We start from the raw sequence: 22535 nt of genomic DNA, 5'->3' as shown, positions 1-22535 counted from the left end.
GGATTTTCCTAGTTGACAGCTCAGAGAATGTGTGGAGGAATTGCGATGCCAGCGGGCTAAAAGAATGCTGGAAACAGGATTAGGATCATATTCTGGCAGCTCCTGTCACTTCATCAATGGGCTAAGGTTTCCTCAGTGACAGCCCTCCTTCTCTGCCCGGCTAAAACCTTTAGTGGGACCATAAAAGGGGTGAGAGAGGGGAAAAAACAATGATTGAATGGTGTGCTATGATTTCTGTGCTGGTTTTGCTCTGAGGGCTTTGTGTTGGGAGGTCTGAGGGGGACGGCGTTGATTTGGAGGGAGGGGTACGTCGAGGGGATGAGAAAAAGGGGGCTTTTTTTTGAGGGTGTTGGGGCGGTGGGGGTAGGACTGTGGTCTTTCTTGGAAGTTTTACACCCAAATCCCCATGGCAGAGCATGTGGAGGGTTTTTACACTGATGCTAGCGGACAGGGACAGCAGCTTGGTGTCCTCCAGGGGACGACAGCAGCAGCAGCAGCAGCAGCAGCAGCAGCAGGTGCAGGAGGAAGAACGCTGTTTCCTGAATCTTCAGGATCCAGTTTGTCTGTATAAGCCCTGCCTGTCACCACCAAGTGGAGTGAGACCTCTTTCACCAAGTGAGGGTCTTAGATATGTGGGAGTGTCATGAACACTTGTAGGCTCTTTTGAGGCATAACAGTGATCATCTGTTGTGATTATTATTATTAAGGATAGGCCTTGTGCTATATTCAGTTTTTTTTATTATCAGCAAAAATCTCATGAAAAGTCAAAAACCAAAATTAATTGATCTTATTAAAAAGTAATTTATGTGTCGTCAAAACCTGATATAGCTTATTCCTCTGGGACATAGAGCCCCTTTGTTATCCAAACATATTAAAAACACATCAATGAGCCACCATTTCACTGGCTGACATGTCGCTTCATTATGATAATGTTTATTTTGAGTTGATCACACACACACTGTCCTGCTACTGTAATTACACACTAGAACACAAAATGTGTATTAATCTGTAACTGAAAATAGTCCCCAACAAATGCCCAGTTTCCTCATGTTTGGGTAACATTTGCTAAAATCTACAGTGCCCTGCTGTTTTAACCCTCATCCTACCAACATATTTAACATACAAGGACTACTGACTGGGGTCTCTGGAATAAACTACAGTGAAAAACAACCAACATAGCAGAATTTATTGATAGACCTATTTCTTCTCAAAATATTATTCGTTATGTAATAAAAAATACAAATTGGAATTTGAAAAGCATACCTCTGGGGTCTGCAGGTAACTCAGTCGGTAGGATTAGGGTTAAGAAATTACTAACCCTAAACCTTTAAAAAATATGAAAGTATGTAATTGTAAGTAAGACCAAACTGGCTTGGGGTCAAGAGCCACAGACAGAATGGGGAGGTCAGAATTGCAAAACGGATTTAATCTGCTGATAGTAACAAAAGTGTAGAACATTGTCAGCCTTATCCTTTAATGTATTTTTACAGGACTAAAACTTAAATCTCAAGCAAAAAGAGTTGCTATTTAATATTTAGGAACAAGATACTTTCCATCTGCAAGTCCTGCGCACGTAAACAAATTACAAAAAAGCACATGCAAATCTATCACAAGTGATACACATTTCAAATGTGAAAATTTCAAAATTGCACATGTGAATTTCATGCATTTCACATTTGATAAATTCACATAATGTAGGCACATATGATTTTCATAATTTCACATGTGAAATGTAGGTATTGCATGTGAAAACAGTAATTTCACTTCTAATATCACATGTGAAATGGCATTTTGCATGATAAATTCACATATGAACATGTGGTTTTGTGAAAATGTGAAATTCATGTGCTTTTTTGTGAATTACAATCAATACTAAAGGCAATTAATAATTCAATAAAGTAGCAGCTTAAATCAGCAGCTCTATGGTCAAACTGACCTTTGGGACTGAAGATTTTTTAATTTTTTAACATTCTTTGCACGGCTTTAGCACTCTGGATTAGCCTCTTCCAACATATCACCATGTTCAGGTGAGTCATTTATGCCTGAAGTTGAAGATTTTGAGAGGATTATGAAGTGCACCGTCTGTAGTTGGGCCTGAGGTTGTGTTGCAGAATAGTTACTCTTGACTAAGCTTATAGGGTGGTCTCGTCAGTGGAACTTGGACCGACTGCCTTCAGGCAGCACCACCAAAACCCCTTTCCCCAAGAGTATAACTCCACACTTTGCTCACCCATGTGAAACAATACTTTCACAATACCACAGGAGTTTGATTGTTGGCGACAAGTTATATAATGCCAGGAATTACAGACTAGCATGCAAATGCTAAATCCTCCTCTCTTTCTCCTGAGAAGTGGATGAGACGGACTATATCTGCAGGCTTCACTCTGGCTCCCCAGCTTTGTGCTACAGAGACGCTCTCCTTTCTCCCCCTGACTTGGGTGATAATCCTGACACGCACTGTCTGCATTTTTTACTGTACGTGTTTAAGCGCATTTGCAGAGCATTTATCTCTCCAATGTAAACCAATTTGGCTATAAGGGCCTTGGGCCAAGGCAAGGCGCTGAAGGGAAGAAAGGAAAACTCAAACCTAGCAGATGTGCAGAGAGGGGAGGATGGGAGAGTTGGCGAGGATGCGGGGGTTGATGAACAACTGAATGCAGCAAAAGAGGGAAAGCGGAACCGTATGGGAGAAAAAGAGTGTCCCTTGTCCGAAGGGTAAGCCTTTGAAACTTGGGATAGGGGCCTTTAAAGCCGATAGAACGTGGATCACTGAATTGTTGAGTCACAGAATCTGAGAAAATCATACAGAGCTAGCAGTTAATCCTGTCATAGTGAAATCAGTGGGCATACTTTGGGCTTCCCAGCCCCTTCTGAAAAAAATTTGGTGCCTGCTGTATTGACAGAGCTGCTGTTTGATACCGCCTATACACCTGTATCAGCTGTCTGTTAATCTGCCTTCCCCTCCTCCCACTAGTCCTCCACAGCACGTCGCCTTTGCTGGTAGTAATGGCTGATGAAATGGACCAAAGACCTAAAAGCTGCCAATCTTGCTGCTTCTTGATGTCTCCTGTAAGTGGCTCTGGATGCATGCAGGCTGAACTTGTCACTTTGATCATCTGAAAGGCAGGAGCCCTGCTGTGTCAAACATTACTACCTGCAATTCTGTGTGGCCATAAAGACTATGGGCTCCTTGGTCCCTGAAATGGGACATTAAGACAGAATCATCCTAGTTTAGTTGGGGCGATATCAAGGTGTTTTATTTGCTGGCACACGGGCATGGTCTGAATGTGTTCGGATGGCTTTTAAAGTACCTGATCTTATAGCCTAAGGTTCCTGTAAATGAGGTGTTTGCTGCTCTTATCAATGAGACGTTACAAGAGGCGAGCACCTTGGCCTGGCAGTGCTGTTGGATGGTTCTGCTGTACGATTACAACAGGCTGATCTTCGGCCAGATGCCCTCTTTCAGTTTCTAACTTCGTAAACTCTTTTATTACTGTATGACACTTTCTTTCGCACTTTCTGGTGTTAAATCTTGGATATGCCATCATGAATACATCATGAAATTTACAAAGTTTTCTTACAATGTCATCAATCATGCTGATAAGATTTTATATCACATAACATCAGGCAATGATGGAAAAAAGTATTCATATCTTTCAGTCAAGTAGCAGTGCCCTGCTAGAAGCTTGACTCTTTTCACTCGCCATTACTTCGTCTCTCTGGTGCACAATCAGCTTGTGTAAGCTTGTCAGCAGCGAGTGTTTTAATATGGGGGCTAAGTGAGAGCCACTAGAGTCAAGTATGACGATATTCAAATAAAAGCAATGAGCTGAAATCAGCTAAAATTTGCAAAAAGCTGCATAATTGGGTGTTGATGACGAGTGGGATCAACAGTACTAGCAACCTTTTCACATTACAAGGAATCAGGTGGTTTAATTTGAAACACTCATGTTTGCTTTAGCACTGACATAAATCATGAAGAGTTTGGCTTTGATGTAACTATATAGCTTTGGTCTGTAGTTCAGTGTCACATTAGCTCTCATAGTGTTCAAATAAATTGCCAAATGCTTCAGGTTTTAGTTCCAGAAAGGATCAAATATCAAAATATAACTTTTGATCTGCCATGTTATGCATGGTGTATATGCACACATGCACCATTCACAAACTCCCAAATATACACTACTACAGCACAAATACATATCTTGTGTTTCTGTATATATATATTTTCTTTGTGAGCTCATGTTCTTATGCAGGCTGTAAAAACAAATTTCCCTCCTGACACTTTATATTTATCCATCATTATCAGTGAATTAGCCCTTTGTAATCCTCAGTTATATGCAGATGTATTCAACTATCATTTTGTCTTCTTGTTGCTGTTCAAGAAAAACACATTTTTGAAAGTTTCAAGTAAAAAACTGAGTTACCGTCCAGAAACTGGTTAATAGTGATGGAAGAATTCCTGTTAGATTAGATTTTATATTATAAACTGGTCAGATATTATTTGTTATTTTTGTCATTTATGAAGGAGGGTTTACATTAATAAACATTAAAACATAAATGCTTTGTTAGCTGGAAATGACTCATTTTCATCCACAGTCTTTTTCCAAGACAGTTGACCCTAACAGCAAAAATCACATTACAATTACACACATTTTAAATTTACAAATGCAACATACAGTGTGTATGTGTGTTATGCTTGTAATATGCAAATGTTATCATGTACATTAGGAGTGGATGTGGAAATCATAATTTATAAATCAACATTTGTCTTTTAAATATTGTCTCTGCTTTGGTAGTATGTTACACTGCTTTATTTGGCAAACTGATAAATATTCTTTTGCACTGTATGACTTGGGCCAGAATTAATTTTAATGTGTCAATAGTTGTGTTTTTTTCTCTGATCAGTTCAGATTCTATTCTGATCTTTGCTCTAAGGATAAATGTGAATACACAGCTGTAAATACATAAATTAAAATACATGACTGCCAAATTGTGATTGGTAAATGTATTTAACAGGGCAGTTTGAGAGCTGAATTTGTGCGTGTGTATTTGTCATTGCTTCTGTCTCAGATCCTGAGGGATTTATGAACAATGTCAAGTTCCCTCTGAAGACCTGAGTCTCTTCACTGCCTCTTAAAGCTTAATGCTCCCTGACTGAGTGGCACAGCAAGAGCCACTCACTCTCTCTCTATGTGCCACAGATAATGCTAAGAACAACCTCTCAATTCCAGCTCTCCTCCTCGCCTTATGTGCCCTCCTTCCTCTACCGCACACACACGGCCATTTCCATTCTATGAGACGGCAGCGAAAACGTGGGCGATTGTAATGGAAAACACTAACATTGTCCCTAATGGCTTCCCATCCCAGGAGAGTTTTAAAACATATGTAAATTTATGTAAACCCAACAGAAACACATATTTACAATAGCACAGGGTAATCACAATATGACGACATGGTGCGCTGGCCTTGTAGATGGAGGCGCCATGTGTCATTAGCCTCCTTTATTTCTTTTCTGTTTCTTGTTATGGCATCAATGCAACAATCACTCACAGTAAGAATGAAAATGATCTGCGCTCATCTGTGGCACAGTGATGGAGAGGAAGAGGTGGAGGATAAAGACGAAGGTAAAGAAAGAGGTTTTGTGCACAGCTGCTGGGTGCCTTAAGAGTGAAACACGCATTATAAACTTACTTCATTCAATATTTAACAACAGCAACAAAAAACAGTGGATCATCTTACCTGTACCTGAGTACGTTATTGGTGACTTGTATAATTCCAACATCTGAAAACAAATTCTATTCATTCATTTCTACTGTAGAAACAAACGACAACAGTGGTTCCTCTGTGAGAAATCAGTTACTTCACTTTATTCTTGGCCATCATTTGACATAAAGCTGTCAGATCTTGTAAAGAGACAAACATGATCAAGTAAACAAAGCATTATTTTACATATTCGTTATACTGTAAATTCTAATTTTCAAGATTTGCTGCATTTGGTTTTTGATAACGTGAATTCAATTTCTTGAAGGTAATGCCTATTCATGCTATATTTGCGTGAAATATTACAACAGTGCCAGTGGTGGGAAAACAGAACAAACAAATGGGATCCTGAATTTCTCAAAAAGAAGAAAAAAAGAAAAAACACCCCCAACAAAAAACAATAAAGATCACATAATCATAAGTGTCAGACTCTCAACTCTAAAGCAAATTAAAAAAAAAACCAAAATGTTAAAGTTAAGTACAGTACAAATGAAATGATATGTTAAAATCTTGAGGTTTGTCAATCGATTACTTAAACTAAATTAGAAGTGCATCTTTTCTACATTAAAGCCCCGAAAAGCCAAAGAACAGAAAATGCTAGTTTATCTGTGTTGAACAGAGGAATAAAACAATATTAAATATTAAAGATTTTCAAATACTCAACAACCTTTTCGAAAGCATTATTAATTGGGTTATCTCATATTCCAGTGTGTTTTAATGTGGTTAACAGCTCTCACATTATGTGCAGTTATTTCTTAAAAGAGCGGCTGCATCAAAATGATTTCAGAGACCGGCTTACTGTTAGTGTTTACTTTTACATGTTGTACCCAAAGTAAATTTAACCTCAGGGCCCTGAAGTTAGCAGCCCCACCTGTGGTCTTACTTTCTGCTCTGTTTAACCAGTTGTTCCACCTCCTTCATGAAGCGCAGGCAGAGCTCATCCTGCCACGGCAGGGCAACACACTGCACTGCCACTGGCAAACCCTCGCCTCCAGACACAGCCTGCGCAAACACAGAATGCACTCAGTCAAACAACCAGCATCCACAACTACCACAGTCTGCTGCCTCCACCTGCTGACCACCTATGGAACTACAGTCTGTTTTCAGACCTGTCACTGAAGTTTGGAATAATACACAGTCATGTAGTGTTTTCCAAAGTACAGCAGAAATGCCAAAAAAATGTCTAGTTCCAGCTTCTCACACTGTATTTGAGGATTTGCAGCTTTTATTTGTCTTATGTGATAGTAAACTGAATATCTTTAAGTTTTGGACTGTTGGTCAGTCAAAACAAGCAATATAAAGACGCCAACCTTGGATATTTTTACAGTTTTCTGACATTTCATAATGATTAAAAGATTAAATAAAAGATTAAATGACTAATCAAAAACTAAACATCTGACTTACCAAGTAAAACAATTATTAGGTGCAGCTCTACATCAAAGGTCAGTATAAATTTATTTTTTTTCTCTTAAACATTTAAGCTTCTAGAAAAAAGCTTCACAGAGATGGTATTTATTAATGTTTTATAGTTGTACTATTATATTATAAAAGCCATTACTGTTATGTATTCCAACCCATGCATTTAATCAGTCACCTCTCACCTGTTTGAAGAGTCTGTCCCAGTAGTCCTGATAAAGTCCCTTATAGTGTCTGAGTTCCTCCTCATCCTCTGCTGTCACCGTGGAAACAGGAACAACACCAGCAGGAAAGGTGAGGAGATTGTAAATGAGTGTGTAAGCGGCACAACCTGGCAGGAGAGAAAAACACAAGAATGTGGTAGGACAAGGTGGCATCAACATTTGGTTAATTTCCTCATTAGTTGATGTGTGGATATAGACTACATTCTTAATATGTGAAAGTGTTAAGGCCTCTGTTGTTTCACTGTTGCGAAGTTCAGGGAGAGATACTGCTGTCTTTAGCTATTTTTACAGATTCAGTGTCCCCAGACGATATATGACATAAATACATGAAAATTGAATCATACACCACTGTTAAAAACAGGAAAGCTACAGAGAGATTGCTTCCCAGCTCCCTGGCTACTACAGTAGTTAGTGTAGTGATCTGCTTTTAATATCTGACCTAAGATTCACTTTGCAGAAAACATTGAAGACAACACTTTGTTTATTCTGTGACAGATGACAGATGGATGGACATTGTTATCTAATGTTCTTACACACAAAACCTATTCAGTGGACCGTACAGGTAAGCTTGCCGGGGTATAAGAAGTTGTAGGCTGGTCCGATCACAGGGCACAGCAGCACATCTATGTTGCATCTTCTCCAGTCTGCTATTGTTTCTTGAATGTAGTCCTAATGAAAACACAAGAGAATTCAGTTTCACCTATGCATTCAAATGCGCACAAGCATCATTAGCTGAAAGCCAACAGTACCTCAACAGCAGCATGCTGCTTCCACAGACCTGGAACAGATCTAAAAACAAAGCAGACAAAGAATTATCAGCAATTCCCATCATGTATGATAATGTATCAAAGCCTGTCAACTTAAAGATTACTCTCTCACCCAACTCCACAAGTGGCCCTGAGCGCTTCAGACCCACGGGGAAACTGCAAAAGACAAACACAACATCAAACACACTTTAAACTTTGTTCTAGTATAATACCATACTCAACAACACAAGAATAATTTTTATCTGTATGCCTAATTGGCACGGAGGCATAATAAAATCAGGCAGTAACATGACAGAGCTGAATTACGTGAACAAATAAGTCAGACAAGAAGGCGAGTCTATAAAAATGTGTGACAGGATTTAAATGCTGAGATATATGTGAATAATATTTTTGGTATTGCTCCGATCCTGCAAATATTCCTGAGTTGGTGAAAGCATGATCAGTCTATTTTTTGTGTGTTGTCCAAAGTTTTGTCCACTGTCAAAAATAACACCCAGGTTCTATGCAAGAGGAAAAGTTGTGACATCCAGTCTCTCATATCAGCTAAGCAGCTCTGTAGTTTGGCCAGCTTGTTGTAAAGAGTTATAAAACTGTGTGTCATCTGCATAACAGTGAAATGAGATGAAACTGTGACATATGATATGAACTAATGGCTGCACATATAGTGTAAAGTAGGAAAAAAAGTGTTGCACACTCTGACTCCATATGCATTTCTCTTTTATTTGGATGACATTTTAGCCCTCAGGCTTTCTTCAAGATCAACAATCAATTGTCAATCAACAATCAATCTTCCTGCTTTTGAGTCTGCTTCCAGTGATCAGCACCTCCCTACAGCCCTTGGTGTGCATTATTTTTCCACTACTACGACTACTTTCTGCACATATAGTGAAAACAGCACTGGTCCAAGAATTGATCCTTTGAGGTATATTACATGTTGCAGCTACAAAAAACATGCCAAACAGATGAGTTTTTGTTTGTCCCTGAGGAAAATGTTTTTTTCTTTTTTGTCTCCACTGACATACAGTATGTCTGTCACAGAAGGAGAAAACTCACCAGAGGCTTGAGGAGGAAGGAGAGGGTTTTCTTCAACCAATTAGGAAGAAAGTAAGGGAAAACCTGTGATATGAGACAGGGGTCCAGAGGGCCGCCCTCCCTAAAACAGAAACTGAGTGCTGAAAACTGTATGGTCTTTTGTGAACAGACAGGACTTTGCTAACAGAGGTTCCATTGTGGAAATTTCTGAAGACAATATATAGAGCATACATTTCACACAAAGACATTCAAATAAAATGGTGGATAGTAAATATAGTGTGCTATATAGTAAATAGAGAGGGATTTCGGTCACGGCAACATTCTAACTAATATCATTAGTTGCAGCCCTAGTGACTCCAGGACAAACTGAAAGGATAGAGAAATCATTTTCTAAATTCAAGAGTAAGAATGATAGAATATAAAACAACAAAAGTATGTATTATCTGACACTTAAATTTTGCACAATTATCAAATTACTTAAGTATTGACACTGCATTGATTAAATAACTGGCATCTTAAAAGGGAACTTCGACTCACAGTTTTTGCAGCAGGGTGGTAGCTCCGTCTGCCAGGATACCCTTCATCATGAGTTCAGTTGCAGTGTGTCTGATCCTCAGAGGAGTGTAGGGCACCAACTACATGCACAAATGACAAAGAGGGGAAAAAAACCCCATCAAAAACAAATGTCTCCTGCCACATATTTTACATGGGTGTAGATCATATAGAACGTGCATGTCTGTGTAGTCTGGTCTTACAGTGTGTCCTGCTTGCTCTAACAGAGCTTTGACCTCTCTGATGCCTCGGGCCATGCTTGGAGACGGTTGTGTATAGCCATCACTTTCTAGGTAACCAATCCTCAGAGGTTTGGAGCTCTTGTACATCTGAGGGAGACATTTAAGTGGAAACACATATATTTCTTGTTATACAACTAATAATCATTTGTGGATACAGGGTTTTTCTGTTTTTCTCAAGGCTTTAATTAAGACACAATTAAGAAATGGGTTGTCAGAAGGCCAGATCCAGGATTTGTTGTAAAAACATGATGAGCCTGTGATGTGCCTTTATGTTTCCACTGCACCTTCACCATGTAGGTGACTCATCTAATTATCATCACAGCAGTGCATTTCCCCTAGAGAAAACATCTAGGGTACAAACAACAAGCAGGAAACGTCAAGGGACTTAACACCACCATGAGAGATTTACACCAAACAAAACTTTCAAATGGAAAAGGAGGGAAAGGAAGGAAGGAGATGCACCTTTAATTTCAAGTTCATCTGTGTGTCATTACACATATTACCAACAGAGGTTGGTAATATGTGGCTGCAGGGATTTGCTTCTATTCAGTCTCAAGAATATTAGTCAGGTTGAACATTGATGTTGGGTGATAAGGTCTGGCTCACAGTTGCTGTTCCAGTCCATCCCAAATCGTTTAGTAGGGTTGAGTAAAGTAACGTTGAGTAAAGTTCTTCCAAACCAATCAAGGAAAAACATTTCTTGATGGACCTGGCTTTGTGCACGGCAGAATTGTGATAATGAAATAGGAAAGTGCCTTCCCCAGATAGTTGCCATTAAGTTGGAGGCACACTGTTAAATATTGTTGTATGCTGTAACATTAAATTCCCCTTAAAGATGCCCTATGGAGTTATACAAAAAACTTATACAAAAAAAAATTTGTGTTTACTGTACATTCAGTGTTTCTCACCTAAACACATTGTGTGCTTTCTGTGCTTCTGCTTTCTGAGTTCTAACAAATGTGTAGAATGCATTTCCTACTTCATAACATATTTGCAAAGCCAATTTTTCAATATTCAAAACTGTGCATTGTTTACATCCATGTTTGCCTCTTCACTGCCTTTGTTGGTGCATTGCTACATATGTTGGTGCGTTCCAGCCAACTGTTGATCAGTGGAATAACATAAAACCAGTGGCAGTATGTGAATCACATTACTCGTGTGTGTGTGTACAATACAAGCAAATCAGGGACCAACTCATAAAAACATTGCTCCATAGCACTACTAGTAGTCAAAAATCCACAGGGTACCTTTAATCAGAAGTAAGGGGCCTTGCTCATACTAAGAAACATAGCACCAGACCAGTGTACACCAAATATGTGGGTGTCCACAAACATTTAGCTGTGTAGTGTATATCCTTTAAAAAAAATCCAATCTAATGTGAAATGCAAAAACAATACTGGGCAATAATATGAATCCCTTAGAGGAGGACACACCTGCTCATTAAAAGGTACAGGTGGAACAGTGGGGTCCAGGGTAAACATATGGTCACAGAGCAGAGCCTGCATACACAGAACCAGACTGTCCACATCCTTGGCCATGGGTCCAGGAGATGACAGCACTAATATAATGAGAAAGAGTCAATCAAATCTTGCTGAAGACACGTGTAGTGCTGCAAGATAATGATGATTTAAGTGTAACTTACCTGACTTTTGCCCTCGATAAATGGGGCTCACACCCTGTACACTAACCAAGACACAAAGAAACACAATATCTTAATAAATTAAAGATAAATGCCTAGTGTAAAGTGTTATGACTGTTAAATGGTAATCAATAAAACTGGCTGAATGGCACTCACCTTAGCCGACCTGCTGTTGGCTTGAAGCCACAGATCCCACAGAATGAAGCAGGAATACGGATGCTGCCCCCTATATCAGAACCTAAACCAAGTAGGGAGCCTCCTCCCCCGATGAGAGCCCCCTCCCCACCAGACGAACCTCCAGAGGTCTTCTGGAGGTTGTGGGGGTTCACCGTCTGCCCATAGATGGGGTTACTGCAGTCATAACTGGAGGCAATAAAAGAGAAAGAGAGATGAGCAAAGAGCATTATTGTTTTTGCATGTGTAAAAAAACATATACTACCCAGATAGCAAAATTGCTGTGGCCCATATCCAACCCACACCCGACACTTTTATGTGGCCCACATACCGCATGGAATGATGGCACTTGGGCGGTCCGCTCCTGTTTGCCAGATCCGGGCCACAAGCAAACCATAGCAATGCCACATGTAAACCAAAAACTAAACAAATAAACCAGATCTGGCCCACATCTGGACCACAGTTCATTTTTATTCTGGCCCTGATCGGGCCCACATTCCTGTGGTGACTATGCCATACAATTGCCAAAAGTGGGCCAAAGTTGTTGTATAGTATTTAGGCCATATTTGCCATATCATATGTCGGCCACTTTAGGTTCACATCAAGTCAAGCCAGTGCTTACTGTGCCGTATCTCTGTCAGAACCGGCCTAGGTATGTTTTAAGATAACCGGGCCACATTTGCTGCACCATATGTGGGCCACTTTTGGTTTACACCTACATTAACTATTGTCGCCTGTGCCAGATCTTTGCCAAAGGCGGCCCACATTTGTTTTGTGATATTTGGGCCATATTCACATGGGCGACTTTAGGGTCACATCCAGTTTACACATCGCCAAGAGCACTGCATCTTTGCCCAAAATTTGTTGTGGGATATTTGGGCCATATTTGTTATTTTACATGTAGGCCACTTCAGGCTCACATCCATTTTGTCCGGGTCAGAAGAAGGCCAGCAGTGCCGCATCATTGCCTGAAGTGGCCCACTTCCATATGCTATCTGGGTATCCTTGGTGCTAGATAAATATAATTGCATAAGTGCACATTTTGTCATAACTTGAAATTGAGAAATTCTTTACTTTAGTAGGCCTTGGGGCAGGTTGGTTTTCACAAAGGGAATAGCTCCTTGTCTCTTCAGAACTTCAACAAGCACACAGTCCTGCTGAGCTGGCTGCTCCAGTTTGATGATGACACCACAAGAAGAGTCATGATTCTTGTGTTGAAATATGAAAATAGGCAAAGAGAGTGGCGTTAGATAAGGGTACATTAAAGACATAAACCTGAACTACATTAAGAACGCCGTAATAGTAGTTTGCCATACCATATTTGGAAATCCTGTAAGTATAATTGCCATTCAGTGATCATGAAGGTAATACATGACCACAAATTACCTTGTATGCAATGTTTTCTTTGATGCTAACTGGAACTCCATACAAGAGACCGTCCTTGTTGGAGCCAACAGTTTTCAGCTGGTCAAAACTCTCCAGCAAAATCCCTGTGCAGCAGTTTAGCTTTTTGTTTACGTCGATAGTCTGTGGGAAAGGAAAAAAAAACTGTAATCTAAAAGTGACACCAATTTAAAGATTAATCAGAGAAGTCAGTGAGGGTTAAAATAGATTATTTATTTCTGCATTTTCAGTGTTGGCCTGTGATGAATGAGCTGCGTTTGGTATTGAACCTTTTCCAAGTAAGAGTAAAATACATCCTCAGGTCTCAGTGAGCCTTCCTGTAGTTGCTTTGTCAACTCAGACAGGGACAACGTCAAAATGAGAGACGGGTCGGTCATGGGATGCTGGAAGAGCAGTGACACACACACACACACACACACACACACACACACAGAGAGAGTGATTACCGCATAGAAGCATATGTTTGGAAAATGAGTTTGCACAGTAGACAATAATCATCCTTTTTCAAAATAGTTCTTCACAAATAACAAATGAGCTACAAATCATCCCTTAATGTACAGCACGTGCACATATTTTGCATACATACTTTAAATTAAAGATCCCTTAAACATTTAAAGTAAACATTAAATCTCCCCTTGCTTAAGGCAAGGCAGCAAATATAAGACAGGATACTGTAAATATACAACCCTCCGCCACACAGGTGTGTCCACTTATGTAGAGTGATAAGAACTGGAAACAAAGAAGGGTGTGTCTACACTTGGTGCTTTCTTGAGATCTATTGCATTTTCCTATTGGTTTTGTTAAACCTGTTAAGGCAGGATGACTGAACTCAGCAAACTCCCAGTCTTAACCTGACTGGTAGTCTCATATAAGCAAGAATAACTAAGACCTGTGTGAGTCCAGGGTCTTTAACAACAAAACACCTTTATCTTTGAGTCTATAAAGCCACTGTCACTTGTCAAACAGTAACTATAATAGCGTAAAGTGGAGAGAAATATCTTATTTTAAGTGCCCTGTATTGTGCAAGTTCGCTCACTGGATAATATGAATGTAGCTTAAATAACTGCTATGTAAGGCTTCATTATCAGTTAATCTGTTGATTATTCTCTTGATTAATCGATTCATAGTTTGGCTTCTAAATGGCTGAATATTTACAAATTTGCAAAATGATTAATAGATTACCACAATAAGTGGCGATTAATTTTCTGTTGATCGATTAATGATTAATCAATCTTTGCAGCTGTACTGTAAACTTTTTGTACAGCCCGGCTAAGCGTGTTGATCACAAATGACGCCATTAAGTTATTTATCTTTCTAGATAAAGTACTGAATTTTGCATCTGAATGAAAGGGTGTGTTTCAACTTTCGCTGACAGCTCTCACCGACTCCTTGTACTGAAGTACAGCCTGTTCAGCCCGCTGCAGACTCTCAGTCCTCCTCTTTCTGGCTCTCTGGATCTTCTTCTCTGCCTCTTGGTGGCTGCTGAACTTCCGCACCAGCACGACCAGAGCTCCCAAACCGCAGGCTGCACCGGTGAGCAGTGCCGCTGTCCGGTTGTCCAGCTCCAATCCATGAAAAAACTCTTGAACACTTTCCATCGTTCTTCCTCGAAGCACACGGTCAGCTAACCTAGGCTAACGAAAACACACTGTTAACACACTGTTATTAAACCATGTAGTTGTCAGACCTGCCAGAGCTTTAAAGTTAACAGGTGGCCGAAGTTAACTGTGACTTACATATTCATCGGAACACTTTCTCCCTTGAGGGCGGGTTGTCTGGCACCGGCGTTCAGATCACAGCCAGAACACCATCATGGGAACACGATTAGCACACTGTTGCGTAGCAACTAGGTGACGATAGAGGGCGCCAGAATGCTTTAGCTAACGAGCTTAAATTATTTTTATATAAATGCTCAATATATTCAACTAGAAAATGACAAGTCCAAACACCCCCACCACTTCAGTTCACTGACGGATAAGTATATGTGAAACTTCGTTCATATATTCATCATAACGCCCCAGAAAGCGGCAGGGATGAGACCTTTCTTAAGCTTTTATTGGCGACTTTCCTGTGACGACGTGACTTGTTTGCACAGTATCTAGACTCATTTTATGATCAGTAACTGTATGACACATTGAGGTTTCACATGCCGTCATGTTGTAATCCTTCTTCCTGTTCACACTAACCATTAGAAGATCCCTTCATAATGCACTTACAATGGGGTGATGGGGGCATCTACAAGCCTCCTTCTGTACAAAAATGTATTTAAAAGTTTATCTGAAGCTAATATGAAGCTGTAAAATGAGTCAAATCAAGTAGATATCTTTCAACATTATAGTCTTTTTAGTGCCAAAGTCCCTCTTTTTGTTACTACACTTCCACCACAGCTCAACGGGAAACACAAAGAGGGAATTTGATGCCAAAAAGACTAAATGTTGGAGATATCCACTTAATATGACTGAGACTGCTGAAGCCTCATATAAGCTTCAAATAACAATGTAGATTTGAAGGGGATCTTTTAATGGCCAGTATGAACAAGAGAAATGATTAAAGCGAGGAAAACCTCTTCCAGTGTTTATATGGGCACCTGACTGCTGTTTTAAGAGACTTGAAAAATTATGAACCTGTCCTTTATGGCCAGACTACAATTTACCAGACACGGCAGCCTCTGATAATTGCCAAGTTTTGCTATCAAATGGCAACACTTTTAGCCAGTGTTTGTACGGTAGTAATTGAGTCCCTATTTGTTCAAGTCACATTATGTCCTTAAACAGTGTTGATGTTCCCTCGTGTGTCTAACTAAAGGCAAAGTGTGACCTCTGTATGAAATATTTCTCATACAGGGCAAAGTTAAATGTGCATTTTTTAAAAAATCTTTTTATCTTTTTCCATGTGCAATAGTAACCCGCATTAACTACGGAGCGGGTGTTTATGACAAAGCCTTCAAAAAATCTTTTAACATTTAATCTTAACTTTATCTCGACTGTGGATCGTCATCATCTTCTTCTTCTTTTTGTTTAATGGCGGGTGGCAACCAGCGTAAAGGTGCATTACCGCCACCTACTATGTTGGAGTGTGAACCAGAGTTATCTACCTCTATAAACAAATCAGAAAAAAAGAAAGAGAGAAAAAAACTCTACTGTGGATCGGTTTACAGGTTCTGTTTTATATGACTAAAAGTATTTGCACATCAAATCCGTTTTTTTCGTCCGAAATTGTCGCACATTAAAAAATAAATACGACGTCACGTTGTGTCAATCATGTTTACACACCTACTCCGAAAGTTTCGTCCGTCATTAAAGTTTTCGGAGCAGGTTCGATTTTCTGCGTTTTTTTCTAGCGGAAACCTCTGGGGCTGTAAAATGAAGCCAATGCGGAAGTGCCAAAAACTGCAGTTCCTTGAATGGCCACTTAAGGCTGGCTCCAAAAGCGAGTCATTCCCCATAGACCCTCATGTTAAAATGTCCAACTTTACAGCAGAAATAAACATGTTTACGGCCTGGTACAAAAAACGGTTTTGGTCTCTACAGCTAATTTCCTCTCTCATGACAACTGTACGGGGTGATTTTTTTATATAACTCACCCGTTTAAATTTTATTAAGCCGTAAAATTATGCATAATGAAGGACATGGCTGCTTTGAGTGACAGGTCCGCCAGCCACTAGGTGGCTTGTTTCAGCCATTCGGCCTGCCTCTTTGCCCATTTTTGATTGGCTGGGAGTTAGGCAGCGTCACGCACTGCCAAGATGGCGATGGCCGGAGCGTCTCACTTTGAGCTTCAAAACCGCTCCTCAGAAACCAACGGGTGACGTCACGGTAACTACATCCATGTTTTTATACAGTCTATGTTTTTTTGCATCCGTCAAAAGCCTTTACAGAGTTGTTTGACCACTCAGAGCCACCGTACACGCAAACAACACAGCCTCGAAACACTGATACTATCAGCTCCAGCAGAGAAGTTATACACAAACTGACAGGACAACTATTGACCATAATCTTGTCTGTATGTCGCAGCGTTTTGAGGCTGTGCCCTGAATATCTGCGGATCCAGTCAACCTTAAAAATTACAATCTTTTTTTTTTATTGTATTCCTAGTCATTCAGCCAATAAACTTGTGACCCACAGTAAGGTTTTCAAGCCATCCACTTTAATGAAATGTCAACTCAGATTACCTTTTTAAATACTTAAGTTTTTTTCACATGAGCAGATATAGTGTACACTTAAAGTTACAACATACAGCAGATCCACATATGGATGTATTTAAAACCATATTCTCCTCATAATACAATATTTGAAGAATGAACTGAATGAAGAATCAGCCAGTGGTGCAGCAATCAGGCAGGATTTCATTTGACAGAATGAAACAGTTTATGTGCCACCTAGAAAAGGAAAAGAGGAAATTCATTAATGTACACAAACTACAGTATATACACACTGTCCAAAGTCATTGTTTCAGACAAATACAGAACTTTCAATATTACTGAAGTTACTGTTTGTAACATGCAGGCTATAAGCAATTTCTTCACATTTTTTTCTGTACAATTCAAACTGATGTGCCCCTGCTAAAGGCTAATGCTTACTGGACTGGTCATAACTGTAAGACATGCAAAACAAAAGTTGTTTTCATGCACCTTTTTTGCAATCTTACATAATACCACAGAAGTGTGTGTACTGTTGGAATCTTTTGTCAAACCAAAGGATGTGGAAATTCATGAAGTAGCTTGTATTTCAGCAACACATCAAGTTAATCTGTTTTTGGCCATTAGAGGAAAATATGCTTATTGGTGGTGCACGTGGTAGCCAGTTTACTTCTTGGATTTAAGGTCAGCTGTGAGAGCTGAAGCCTCACTTGCAGATATTGGACAAAGTTCTGTTTGTGAAGGTCTTTTTTCCCTTATTTTTATCTTAATTTATTCCAGCATTACAATAAAGATTAATGTCAGTCTTGAGGTGTAGTGCTGAGTAGTGATGCAGGGACACAAAGCTTTCTGAAACACTGAATCAAGATGAAGCCAATGTTGAAATGGCTCATTTAATACAGTCAAAATGGCTACATCTGCTGGGCAACTCTTGATAATGCTGGTTGTTTATATTTGAGACCATGATCAAGCAGATCGTCAGAGTACAAGTGGTCTTACTGCTTTCATTAGTGTCATTTTGGTCAATAAAATCTAAACCATAAATCTGATCAGTGTTAATATGAGTCTATAGCTCTGTTGCAGATTGAGAAGTACATCCTGTATTCAGTTTTCCTGTGACTTTGGTTGTGGTTAAGTAAGCTGAATCATCAGCAAAACTGTTGCTTTGAAAGGTAAATACTGTGTCAAAGCTCACGACCTTTTTCTACGGTAATGGGAGGGCTGTGAAAAATTCTAATAACCGCTAATTTACTAGCTGATGTCACCTCAAGAAAACAATATGAATTATGTCATTAGAGAATGACACATTAAAGTAATAGCAAGCTTAGGTGACTAACACTAAAGGTGCTCCAAATTAGCTAGCATGAACCAGGGCCACTGTTAATGTAGCTTACTGATGTCTGTGCTAGTAAGGGTATGCTTGTCAAGCTGTCACACAAGTATATGTCATTAATACAATAACTAGTCAATCATCTTGGCTTTTTGATTTTTTTTTAAAATGTTACTGTTTGGCCCAATTGTCATTTGGTGGATGTCCCACTTACACAGTGGTCCCGAGCATGGAGGAAGTCAAAGAGCTCCTCGGTACAATCCTCCTCCGTTGAAGATCGAGAGCCAACTCTGGTCTCACACTCCTCCAGACGCGCCTGAGTGTGGATGCAGTGCTCTGTCTCTGCACACTTCTGTCTCATCGTTTCAAGAGGATCCTGAAGCAGATTATGCAACATTCAGAATATATAGCATATTAAATGTCCTTCACTAAAAGACACTTATTCAGTAGATGATCAGTGCTACACTCTATCAACCGGGATAGACTAAATAATGGAAATACTGCAATACAATTACACTCAACACAAACATCAGCCTTCAAAATTACAAATTGAAGTTGTAGCTGATGTGCTCTGTGTGTGAGTGTACAAGGGGATTTTTAAGGGGATAACAAAGACACACAAATAGACAGAAACCTGCAACCTTCTTTTCCCTCAAGGTTTTCCTCAAATCTGTGTAGGGTTTGAAAATCTTCAGTGAAAAAGAAGTTTACAGTGGTAAGTTTTGAGGATTGGGGAGCAAAGGTCTCACTTGTATTTATAGATATAGTTCCAGAGGGGAGGGGTGGCAATGGATAAGACCTGAAACGACCCACTCGTCCGGTGACAGGAGGTCTAAATATCGTCCATATCTTGTCCTTCTTGGCTCTTAACAACGACTTTTAGTTTGTCAGTTCTAATTTCTACTGCCAAGTTCAAAATCTTCTTTTCTAGCTTGAAAATGTGATATGTTCAATAACAACTACAATAAAAAGGTGGTCAAGCTTATGATAAATGATACAGGGGGTAATTAACACATTTTGTGCATGAAGTGAGTCTTCCATGAACATACCACCATGTCTTCTTCCTCCTCCTCCTCTTCTTCCTCCTAAAATACAAGACAACCAAATCAATTACATCATTCACTTCCAGCTATCAGACTGCTGCTAGCCAACTATCGTTTTTTTAATATAAACTACACATTCAACAATTAGAAAGCCAGTATTACGGACGATAAAATTGCTATGTCACTGTGATTTAGCTGCAATGTCTCTCTCGACGATTACTGTTATGTGAATATTGACGTTGGCTAATGCTAAGTGCTAAGCTAGGTTAGCCGCGTTGTGTTAGCTTGCTAGCTAAAATTACCAAACATTACTATCATAGGTGAGTTGTCCTACGTATAAAAAAAGATACTAACTTCCTCAGGCTCTCCATTCATGATCATTTTCTCCTCGAAAACCATGATTTTGATGTCCTTGTCCTAAGGTGACCCGGCTGTCAAATCTCGACTGTTGGAGGACGCAGCAGATGACGCGAGGCTCGCGAGCAGCAAATCGCTGACAAGTCCGCGAAAGCGCACCACGCGGTTTCCGGTCATTAGGCTTTCAGAACAAATCTCCCATCCACCAACATTGAAGTAGCGAATGGGCTCAAACGTCTAAGTCTTTTCCACAACAGTACCTTGTAGGTTAAATCGCTTGGATTAATTTGACCAAGAGTAGAAGGCAACAGGCACACCACTTGCTTAATCTCTCCTGTGGTGCAAGGAATCAATTCCCCCGATGATCCAGTTCCAAAGAAAAAAAAAAGTCAATTCCTACACTCACTTATCTCTTTATTGACTAATTAAATATGTCAACGTGTCGGTCACAATGACCTTTCGCAAGACACTTCAGTCATAAAGTGACATAGTCAATGATTGTATGATAGTCCACAGCTATGTTGAGGTTTGATCTCTCTCACAATACTCACGGTTCTGATCGCATCACGGATTTGAGTCTCGGATCATTTTTCGGATCAGCAAAAATAAATAAATTTTAAAAAAGGGGGGGACAAATAAAACTTTGTTTTCCATATATTCTGTATAACACTTGAAGCAAGGAACTTTTGGCCATGGTCTTAAATGAAAACAATATTCAAGATGTCCAATGTTTAAATAAAATCTTAAAATATATAAAATATTCAATGCTCAGTTGTTAAATTAAGTTGCAATATGAGGCATCATACCTTCCTCTTATAAGCATGGTAGTGAATGAAACAACAACCTGTGTCCACATCATCGAAACTTGATGGTAACTTACAAACATGAACACACGTCTTGTCCTGCAGCTTGTTGAAGGAGCCAGTGCAGATGTCACTTATTGAATTAACTTTACATTGGCCCATTTTAAAAATCTGTACTAATTGCAAACTTCTCAATTTAAAATATTGCATGAAGCCTTTAAGATAGTCAATTGACATTAAAATATATTTTTAATGAATAAACTCTCCATATATATTTTGGTGGAGGTCCAAGATGTCTCCCTTTAGTCCGCCATTTTGTCTGCAGCTTGATACTTTTGACATGACGAAATCACCAATTCTTTAGAGGCCAGTCCTCAATTATTGATGGGATGCAGCAGTCAAGATATATTATCTTAAAGTCCCCCTCCTTTCAAAAATGTGTTTTTCTTTGTTCCTACCATTGGATGTTTGAGCTTCACTGTGCAGAATGATGTATGTGTAGAGTTTGACACTAGAAGGCTGTTTTCACATTCATCTGCTGAAATTGGATAGTTTCTCTGTACTCATTTGAAAAAATCTGATTTTAAGGGGTGGGCCCATACAAGCATGATTTGTGACATCACAACTACTTTGGGAAGCCAACCGTGGTCAAATATTCAACTTAAACAAGTGTGATGTGGAAACCTGAAGCCTCCAGTGCACAAACATTGAGAATGGATTCTTGTGTCCAGCAGTCAAACTTTTAAAATTAACAAAATTTGCATTTTCTTATATTCTGGAATTTCTAATGAGGATTTTAACGTGGTAATTATACTTTTTTTGTGGAAAAACATATCAGACACACATTATTGTTCCAAGCAGACTTTTTATATGTATTAATACATGTTTGGAGATGAGCTTTTAAAAAGTCAATTTGAACAAATACCAGAGGCAAAACTAAAGCTACAGAGTAGAGTGTGGATTCAGATCTCTCTGATATAAGCACCCTAATATTCGCACTTTCACTCACTCAGTAAAGTAGCAGTTTTTCGCACACAAAGTTGTTACAGTAGATATTTTGCCTATAAGAGTGTTTTATTTTGAAGTCAGAATTGTCTGGCAGACAAAACTGTGGTCTGTGTGTTTCCTTGGCCAAAGTTATGAAACTCTATACTACCATCATGTGCTGAAAAATGGTACTACACAGGTGGAAAGAACTAAGAAATTGAAGATGCACTATATGGCCAGAAGTATGTGGACACCAAAATCAATATAAGCTCACTTTTGGCATGGTTTTAGCTTGGCACGCTAATTAAGGTAACGTGTAACGCAGAAAACTTATTGGCACTGTAATATAATTTGACAATAGTATTCTTCCAATTTTGTGGCAACAATTTGGGGAAGGCCCTTTCCTGATTTAACATGACAATGCCACTGCGCACAAAGCCAGGTCCATAAAGATTTTTGCCCCTTAGTGTGTTGTGGAAGAACTTGACTGGCCTGCACAGAGCCCTGAACTCACCCCTCACACCTTTGGCATGATTTTTAATGCTGACTGAGAGCCAGCCCTTATTGTCCAACATCAGTGCTCTCCTGATGGTCAAGTGGTCTAAACGCATGCCATTTTAACTTAAAGGTCACCTTCATATCCAGCCTGGCACCAAGCAAACTTCAT

General features: G+C 39.5%; 2 protein-coding genes across 3 annotated transcripts; both read right to left on the bottom strand.

Moving 5' to 3' along the window:
- Positions 1–5845: 5845 nt before the first annotated feature.
- Positions 5846–16263, bottom strand: faah (fatty acid amide hydrolase). 2 transcript variants are annotated; one of them, XM_067597163.1, is made up of 16 exons: positions 14947–16263; positions 14593–14839; positions 13480–13593; positions 13193–13333; positions 12881–13014; positions 11789–11995; positions 11636–11676; positions 11427–11551; positions 9955–10080; positions 9737–9834; positions 9221–9320; positions 8280–8323; positions 8150–8189; positions 7961–8069; positions 7362–7507; positions 5846–6762 (listed from the first exon to the last, which is right to left on the bottom strand). In XM_067597163.1, the coding sequence occupies exons 1-16, from the start codon at positions 14952–14954 to the stop codon at positions 6640–6642; spliced, it is 1803 nt and encodes a 600-aa protein (XP_067453264.1). In that variant the 5' UTR covers positions 14955–16263; the 3' UTR covers positions 5846–6639. The 2 variants fall into 2 exon arrangements, with proteins under 2 accessions (XP_067453264.1, XP_067453265.1); XM_067597164.1 differs by having other exon boundaries at positions 14593–14844; positions 14947–16260.
- A 1071-nt stretch (positions 16264–17334) lies between these two features.
- Positions 17335–20231, bottom strand: uqcrh (ubiquinol-cytochrome c reductase hinge protein). The gene is made up of 4 exons (XM_067597165.1): positions 20076–20231; positions 19728–19763; positions 18893–19054; positions 17335–17588 (listed from the first exon to the last, which is right to left on the bottom strand). The coding sequence occupies exons 1-4, from the start codon at positions 20118–20120 to the stop codon at positions 17556–17558; spliced, it is 276 nt and encodes a 91-aa protein (XP_067453266.1). The 5' UTR covers positions 20121–20231; the 3' UTR covers positions 17335–17555.
- Positions 20232–22535: the final 2304 nt, after the last annotated feature.

Source organism: Thunnus thynnus, chromosome 8 (assembly GCF_963924715.1).
Source record: "Thunnus thynnus chromosome 8, fThuThy2.1, whole genome shotgun sequence".
NCBI lineage: Eukaryota > Metazoa > Chordata > Actinopteri > Scombriformes > Scombridae > Thunnus > Thunnus thynnus.
This window is presented reverse-complemented; position numbering and strand designations above follow the sequence as displayed.

Excerpts from the sequence above, each read along its gene's own strand:
- uqcrh (XM_067597165.1), bottom strand. The coding sequence starts at position 20,120 with ATGGTTTTCGAGGAGAAAATGATCATGAATGGAGAGCCTGAGGAA. Across the intron at positions 19,764-20,075 it reads TGAATGGAGAGCCTGAGGAA|GAGGAAGAAGAGGAGGAGGA; the intron begins GTTAGTATCTTT and ends CTTGTATTTTAG. Across the intron at positions 17,589-18,892 it reads TCCATGCTCGGGACCACTGT|GTGGCACATAAACTGTTTCA; the intron begins GTAAGTGGGACA and ends TTCCTTTTCTAG.
- faah (XM_067597163.1), bottom strand. Across the intron at positions 8,190-8,279 it reads AGGGCCACTTGTGGAGTTGG|ATCTGTTCCAGGTCTGTGGA; the intron begins GTGAGAGAGTAA and ends CTTTGTTTTTAG. Across the intron at positions 6,763-7,361 it reads GGGACAGACTCTTCAAACAG|GCTGTGTCTGGAGGCGAGGG; the intron begins GTGAGAGGTGAC and ends GTGTTTGCGCAG.